The 8,240-nt window shown below is 37.6% G+C and overlaps 2 protein-coding genes across 2 annotated transcripts; both read left to right on the plus strand.

The window, feature by feature from the left end:
• Positions 1-1,648: 1,648 nt before the first annotated feature.
• On the plus strand, positions 1,649-5,832 carry atp5po (ATP synthase peripheral stalk subunit OSCP). Its single transcript, XM_042419947.1, has 7 exons — positions 1,649-1,755; positions 2,035-2,085; positions 2,188-2,298; positions 3,626-3,755; positions 5,055-5,167; positions 5,316-5,402; positions 5,558-5,832. Exons 1-7 carry the CDS (start codon positions 1,729-1,731, stop codon positions 5,666-5,668), a joined length of 630 nt encoding a protein of 209 aa, XP_042275881.1. The 5' UTR covers positions 1,649-1,728; the 3' UTR covers positions 5,669-5,832.
• A 259-nt stretch (positions 5,833-6,091) lies between these two features.
• On the plus strand, positions 6,092-7,848 carry si:ch1073-44g3.1 (UPF0461 protein C5orf24 homolog). Its single transcript, XM_042419946.1, has 2 exons — positions 6,092-6,375; positions 6,664-7,848. Exon 2 carries the CDS (start codon positions 6,667-6,669, stop codon positions 7,339-7,341), a length of 675 nt encoding a protein of 224 aa, XP_042275880.1. The 5' UTR covers positions 6,092-6,375; positions 6,664-6,666; the 3' UTR covers positions 7,342-7,848.
• The last annotated feature ends 392 nt before the right edge of the window (positions 7,849-8,240 follow it).

The raw sequence follows: 8,240 nt of genomic DNA on the forward strand, positions 1-8,240 counted from the left end.
AAATAATAAAAAATAATGCAGCTATAAAGAAAAATATTCTTACTGACTTATGACTATTTTATTAAAATGATATAATAGTCGTGTGAACAACATTGTAGCTAAAATAATCATGAAAATGTAAAATAATAGGCTTTTTTCACAGAACACATTTTACATGTCACAGTAGGAAAATCACAGGTGTAAATAATAAAAAATAGTGATGGCTGAGTTCCATGTAGCTGTTTCATTTAAGGTCCTGGTATTGTGTGTATTGTCTCACTGTCATGCTGCTATGGTTTAATTGACTTCTTCTACAAGTCAAAGTGTCTGCTGTGAAAAAGCCTATTATTGATTCATTTAGTTGATTCAACTTTGTAAGACCACCTAATGGTACCACTCAAAAAAAAAAAAATTTTAGTGAACAGCAAATATATTAAGTTTTGCACCATTAGCAGTTAGCCAAGTGATTTATCTCAATAAAGCATAGCTCTACTGATTTGTCCATATAACTATATACTCAGTTTCATTTGCTCTAAATTAAGTCTTTGAAATTGGTTTCATGGAAGTTTCAATTGCTGTGTTTAAGTCTTGTGTACACTGTTGCTAGGCGACAGATAAAAATGGTCATCATCTTGTTCTCTTTATAAGAATGGTGAATGAGTTTATTTTTATATCACAGTTTCTGGCTTATTGATTTTAGTACAACATTTGGGAATGACTGAACAACTGAATAAATATAAAAAACAACCTCCATGGGTTCATGTCACATGGTAGGCATTCAAGTCGTTGATGCTATAAGAACCAACCAAGTAGATAGGCAACAGACAAAAATTAAAATATTCTTGATCGATTTCAGAAATGTTGAATGATTTTGTGCTTTTGCATTTTAACAGCATGTTTTGGCATAAGTAAAGAATACACAAGAAAACCTGGGGAAAAACAACTTTCGTAGCGGCCAACATATTTTAAAACATCAGTACACCTCATAATTAATGAGTTCTGAGCTATTGGAAACTTTCCATTTACAAAACTGTGTCAGTGGGTTATTCAAATTGGGCTAACACTGATGAGTGGATCAGATGAGATTAAGATTTAGTGTGTCGTCCAGACGTGTGTATGTGTTGTATAAAATTATAATTTGTACTATATATATTTTTACATGGCTCTTTGCATGGATCTACAGTGCGATGAAGCATGAGACTAGTTTCCCAGTGGTGAAAATGAATTATCCAAAACAGTGAGTCTCTTCGATGTCCAGCTAGTTTTAGAGCATGGGTGGGATTGAACTGCCCCTCAGAAGAATTAATTCTTCATATCCATGTTTAAAAGTATTTTAAATTGAGATCTCATCCTCTCAGGATAAGCATATCTATTACAAGGGGTTATTGTGCGTAAAACATTTCGTCAAGTGAGGTGGGCTCATGTCAAGTGGTAAAAAAAAGCAAAGTTCATCAGTCAGTAGTATACCATCATAAATGGGCTTTTAAGAAATGTTCCTCATTCAGATAGGAAATATAAATATAAATGTACTAAAATAAAAGAATAACGTTATTTATAAAGTTTTTGATGGCTCTTATTATTTTAATTTTTTTTTAGCGTTTTTAAACATTTGTGGTAGTTTAGATGGCCTCTCCCCCTCCGTACAGAATGTGCTACACTGGAAAAAACTACATTAACCACAGCTAGACGTCTTCCTGTCAGTTGCACATGCGCAGTCGTTTGTTCCACTCTGGACAGCTGTAGGAGAAAATGGCAGCACACATGCTAGGACAGCAGGTAAGACATTCAATGATTTTGGTGATTTTAATCCTTTTATAATAGTTCTGACTGAGTTTTTTATAGCGTAAGAACTTATCTAAGTGTTGTATGCTTTCTGGAGACCAAGAGGTAACGCTAAATGTCCAAAAACACTTACACAAGGCATTGCACTTGAATGACTGCTAATATGTTAGCCTGCTAGCTAACTGTCTTTAACGTCAACGGTGCAACGCTCAAGTTTATCCGCTCAAGTTCTGGTTTCTCAGTGTTGAAATAATGCTATTTCTGCTTGTCCAGGCCCGCCAGTTCAGCACGTCTGTGATCAGACCTGCAGCAAAGCTGATTAAGGTAAATAACGTCAGGCTGCACGGAACAAAACGGCGCCTCTGCAGTTCATTATATAAATGATTAGTGGTCGTTTAGGTCATGTGTTTGTATCTTTCCTTCTAGCCTCCCATCCAGGTGTATGGAGTGGAGGGCCGCTATGCCACTGCTCTTTTCTCAGCTGCCAGTAAGCAGAACAAACTGGACCAAGTGGAGCAGGAGCTGGGAAAAGTGTCTGTAAGTCAAAAAAAAAAAAAAAATCATACACAATTTAATGCAAGCACATATTTGTAGTTTAATGGTGTAGAGGCAAGGCAGCTTTATTTATAGAGCACATTACATGACAAGAAAACTCAATGTGGTTTACATTTAAAAAAAATAGACATAAAAGCAATTAGCATATGCAATGCAGTGGTAGAAAAGAAATTAGTTGATGAAAAGATTAAATAAATAATAAAGAAACAACATATATTTATTCATACCACACTACAATACCTACATACACACATACTAGGTATAGCAAGGTCATACAGAGCACACATTTTCATAGGTTGAAGGCAAGGCAACTTTATTTACATAACACATTTCCTACCAGGGCAATTCAAAGTGCTCTACAGAAAATAAAAAAGAATATTGTAGCAGAACAGTTAAAGTTATTGGATAAAAAAATCCAATGTGAAGATAATAAAATAAAAAACAATCCAATGAAAATAAATTAAACATGTAAAACTGAGGGTTTACTATGCAAACACATGTAAAAGCATGATAAAAATTAAAACACAACTTTAAACGCATAAAAGCATGATGATGTAAATGCATAAAGCATTTAAAGTGACTGTGCTGAGATCACAGGTAGTAGTCAGTCAAAGACTTTGGAGAACAGGTTTTTATTCTGGTTTTAAATGAATCTACAGATGGGGCCTGTCTTATGTCGTCAGGAAGCTGATTCCAGTAACGGGCAGTAGGGTGACTAAAAGCTGCATCCCCCCTACTTAGTATTTATCTGAGGGACGAATCAACCGGTCCTTGATGATCTGAGGGGTCTAGTGGGTTCATAATGATTTAGCATTTCAGCAGTGTATTTAGGCCAAAGATGTCGACTGATTTAAAAACAAGTGAAAAGATTTTGAAATGGATTCTGAAAATGATTAGAAGTCAATGCAGGGTTTTAATGGTGTGATGTGTACAACTTTTTTTGTTCTTGAACCACAAATACACACACACACTAAAACACACTAATATTGTTCATAGGCCTGAGAAAATAGGAAGGTTTTGAGGTTAGCTCTAAATGTGGATGCAGTTTTTATAGATCGCAGCTCATCAGGCCAGTGCATGATGAAGGTAGTTATTTTCCGCAACACTTTATCTCAAGACGATGTTGCTACAGGTGTGTTGCATGATATAATATAATAAAGAAGTCTAAAAGTGCTCTATATCTAAGGAATGATCTTATCACAGTCCAAGTTAAAGTGTTTGCAAATCCAGGCCGTTTTAGCCAAATGTAGTTTTTCCTCTCATACATAAACTAAATTGCCTTATTTCTATGTGCCATCTTTTTCCCCAGACCCTCATCAAGGACCCCAAGATTTCCACTATTGTAATGAATCCCCATGTGAAGCGCAGCCTCAAGCAGAAGACCTTCCATGATGCTCTTGCAAAGGCTAAAGTCTCCCCTATCACTGTCAACCTCATCAGTGAGTCATCAATTATGTGGGCTAAGTGGTCTTTTTTTGCTTCAATGCTTTGATTTGCTGATTATGGGGGTTTTCCTAATCATACATAAACAACCCATTTTTGGTGTTGTGAGTGAATGTAATAAGTTTGAGTCTTCAGTCTTAGGTAAACAGAGGTTACTGGAATTTAAATTGACCTACTAAGGTTTTCCCCAGTACTCACTCTCAGCATTAAAAGCAGTTTGTAAAATGAACAATAGTCCACCAACAGATTCAATATTAATGCTATTAATCATTATACTGCACATAAAATCACAGGAATGAACATGTTTCCATGGTGTATGCTTGCTCATTAAGACAAACATGCAAATAATTTACATAATATAGGTTTGTTTGTTGTCAGGTGGCATGATGTCTACCAACATTTTAGTTATTTGGAAGTATCACATAGGGAAAACTTAAACATGCAGTGTTTCAAAATGTATTTTTAACATGTTCTGTCTCATATAGGTCTATTTTTATGTGCCAAATTAAATGTTATACAAACGTGTTGAATGGTATACACAAACCATTTCTGTTTTATGTGAAGTTTAATTCACAAAAAACATGTTTACTTGAATCCTTTATCTGGACAGTGTCCTTTTTTTTTTTTTTTTTTTTTTTAAAAAGACAACTGGATGGATAGTTAAGCTCATGGAAACACATTGAAATAGGCTGCAGCTCTTGTGTCTTTCTTGGTTTCCTTTGACCTTTATGGAGGTCACGGGGAGCTAACAACCGTCAGACTTAATGGTCTGCAACCGAGCATTACTTGGCTGGTTAGCATTTTATTCATTCTGTAGACTCTTAGAATCTTTGGAAGGATTGTTTGAAACAATCCCCAGCACAAATATGAAAGAAGTCTGTTAAACAAGGTTTTCAGTTAATCAGGACAACTATGATTATGTGAAAACGACTCCTCAAATACAAATTATCTAGATTAAAATCAGTTCGCCAACTGTTCAGTCCCACAATGGATTTTTCATTGCAGCATTACCACATAAGCTATGATTCAATCATCTTTTAAGTGCTGTGTGACCTTGGATCTGGTGTGAATATATTTTGAAGCTTTTGTTTAAAATTAAGACATAAAGTGAACACTTAAAGAGCCAGACAGGACATAACCTTTTTAAAATATATATTTATTTTGAACTGATGTGAGTGACTGAGTGTTATGCATTGAATAACGCCGTTTTCTCAAGTCAAGGTCATTTTGCAGAGGAAAAGAAATGGAGAAGTGGTGAATTTCACTCATGTGTATCTTGCCTTTTTGTTCTGCAGATGTTTTGGCTGACAATGGTCGCCTGACTCTTACTGGTGATGTTATCACTGCTTTTGGCAAGATGATGAGCGCACACCGTGGAGAGGTCATCTGCTCCGTCACTACTGCTCAGGTATGAAATGGGTGGACATGCATAGTGTGATTGTTCATGCACATCCTCTTTGAATCGCCTATTACTTATTTTACTTCAAAGTTACTAATTACATGCTTTTTACTGTAGATACCCTGTAAATCACCCAATTAATATTTATTCATTTCAGCCTTTGGATGAGGCCAATCTTGCTGAACTGAAAGTTGCTCTCAAGGGCTTTCTTCAGAAGGGTGAAACCATCAAGCTGGAAACAAAGGTACAATTTTAATGTGTGATCACAGAATCATACAAATTACCTTTTTGGAAGTTGTTGAGACTTCATCTTCAATGTAACTGAAGGTGATTAACAGAAAATAAAGTAATAATTTTGAGAGTCGTTTGTAATTTCAACTGTTTTATCCTCTTCAACAGTCGGATTCTTCAATCCTGGGTGGCATGATCGTCAGTATCGGCGACAAGTATGTGGACATGTCCACAAAAACAAAGATTCAGAAGCTGACCAAGCTCATCAGGGAAACCTAAGTCCCGTGGACTTAATCTTGCAAAAGATTGGAGATGAGCATCGGGAGAAATGCTGATTAAATGTATATTGCTACCTGGCACTGCAGTTGCTCCATAAATCCAGCGTCTGTGCTTAAGTTCATTTGGATGTTAATAAAAACTCTACAAATAAAAAAGGAAAATGCCCCATTGTTGTGATTGTGACAGTTGTTGGCACATATTTTTTTTAACAATGACCTGTGGTGGTGATGTAGATACATTGTTTATTAAACAGAGTAATTAGAGAGAGGTTCTCATAAATGATGTAATTGTTTAGTTGCAGTAAAATATCATAATCTTGGTTACGTTGTAACTAGAGGCGTACGCATTGTCGTGAAGGTGCTTCTTTGTTTAATATGCTTCATTTGTCAGCACCACATTGGATCAGCGGTGATGGGGTCCTGCGTTTGCAGGAAGCCCACGTGCGCATGCGCGGTCGGTGCATCCTGTTGTACTAAATTTTTTTTCCAGGCGAAAATGGCTGCCTCTCTCATCTTAACCTCTGTCTAAAGGATTAAATGATTATAAATTTGCCAGCAGAAACCGCAGTCCCGCTTCAAGTCAATGCCCATGGACACCAGGGCGTAGTTTGTGCGGCGCCATCACAAAGATGTTGCGGCTGTCAGAGAAGAAAAATGTATGCGATACGAAATTAACCCTTTCTAATCCAACATCCACCAACAAATGAGGTACGAACTATTCATTTTACGTTCTTGATATGGTCGGGCATTTCCGCAGTAAATACTAAAATGTATTTTTGTGTGTGCAGTGTTTATCTGCAGACTGTAATTGCACTTAGCTTGTGTTAAGACAAAGCGAGGTTAACTTAAGTGTTGCAACGTTAAAAGGCCTGTTTGCTCCACCAAAAGAAAGCTATTAAATTGCTCCCTAGGGATTTTGTGTTTGTTTATACGTACGTGTACATTTTCAGTTTTTCCTACCTAATTTTTTATGTTATTTCTCTGCACCTCCAACAGAAAATGATGCATCAAGTGACCAGCAGCAGCAGTGACTACTGTATGAGTGGACTGGCAGAGGACTGTCATCCAGCCAGCCACTTTGATCTTTGTAGCACTCAATCAACAATCAACAAATTCTACCCAACGCCGACAAACCCTGCTTTGCAGCTTTCCCTTGCCGGCCTCGGCCCTTTGCCACAGAGCATGCACAAAGTCATGGCGTGTCAGATGCAAGACGCCCAGAACGACTTTCAGCCTCAGACAGTGAAAATCAGGGGTAGTGAGGCTCCAGGGCCCGATGGCTCTAAGAAAAAGAAGGGCATAGTGAAGTCCGGGAGGAGAGGGAGGCCATCAGGGACCACAAAGTCAGCTGGTTATCGTACAAGTACTGGACGTCCACTTGGGACCACAAGAGCAGCTGGGTTCAAAACCAGTCCAGGGAGGCCCCTTGGTACCACCAAAGCAGCAGGGTACAAGGTCAGCCCTGGCAGGCCCCCCGGCAGCATCAAGAGTCTAGCTCGGCTCAAGAAGCTGGATTTTGGTTGTGACAGCGCCAAGAAACTAGACTTTAGCAACTGCGGCGGTTCCAAGAAACTGGACTTCACTAGCTGTGATGTTCCACCTTTTCCCTACACCATGATGGAGAAAACAGACCTCTCTGAGCCTGGCGGAAAAGTGGACGAAACCGGCGAATAGCTCTGAAGCTTTTTCCGCAGAGTTAGAAAAACATTTGAGTGCATGAACAAGAGGATGCTGAGCAAAACATTTCTCTGAAACGTGGGAAGAAAGAACTTCTTGTCATTTAGAAATGACTCCAAGTTTTCACTGTACAGCGTTTGACATTGTCTTCATTCTCTCATGATAAATGACGGAAATGACTCCTACGTAGAAGTATGTTAAAATCCTGTTTTGCAGAGATGCATGCGTATGAATTAACCACACCAGTCGGAGAAAGTGTATTTATCAGTTTGTGGTTCAAACCTCACAGAGGAGTGGATCTTTTTCCCCGTCAGGCATTTGTTTCTGAGAAGTGACATGTTCTCTTACCCTGCTTTAACATTTCTATGACCAGGTTCTTGTGATATTTTCTACATTTATAAAAGTTGCATTTTAGTATAAATAGCCAATCATGTCAGCTATTCCTGTGCATAATTATGTGAATGTAGTTGTCCTTTCTGTGTTGTCCAGTGCAATGTATTTTAATTTTTTTAAAAAATATTATCCTGCATCATACCTAAAATGGGAGCACTGTGTTACACTTTTGATCCGCTTGAACTGGTAAAAATTCAATGCACAATCTCCTTTTGAACACAGTATTTGTTATTTCTGCACTTTGTGAATAATGGTTTTGATTATGTATTATAACAGCCTCTTTTCGTCCTCAGACTCACTTGTATGTTGTGCTGTTCATTAGAAGAAGTAAAAAAAAAGCTTTGTTGACTGTAATAAACGCTAATGTGCTGTATGTAAAACTAAAATAAAATAAATTGTCTTTTCCACACAACAATTTCCTCATATTGACAGCATGCAATTCTCCCTGTACACACAAGAGGGCCCGTGTCCCCAGACTAAAGTAATCATCTTGTAATAATACC

Source organism: Thunnus maccoyii, chromosome 8 (genome assembly GCF_910596095.1).
Source record: "Thunnus maccoyii chromosome 8, fThuMac1.1, whole genome shotgun sequence".
NCBI classification, from domain to species: domain Eukaryota; kingdom Metazoa; phylum Chordata; class Actinopteri; order Scombriformes; family Scombridae; genus Thunnus; species Thunnus maccoyii.

Coding starts and splice junctions, on each gene's coding strand:
- atp5po (XM_042419947.1), top strand. CDS start 1,729: ATGGCAGCACACATGCTAGGACAGCAG. Junction 2,299..3,625: donor AGGAGCTGGGAAAAGTGTCT/GTAAGTCAAAAA, acceptor CTTTTTCCCCAG/ACCCTCATCAAGGACCCCAA. Junction 5,168..5,315: donor GCTCCGTCACTACTGCTCAG/GTATGAAATGGG, acceptor TATTCATTTCAG/CCTTTGGATGAGGCCAATCT.
- si:ch1073-44g3.1 (XM_042419946.1), top strand. CDS start 6,667: ATGATGCATCAAGTGACCAGCAGCAGCAGTGACTACTGTATGAGTGGA.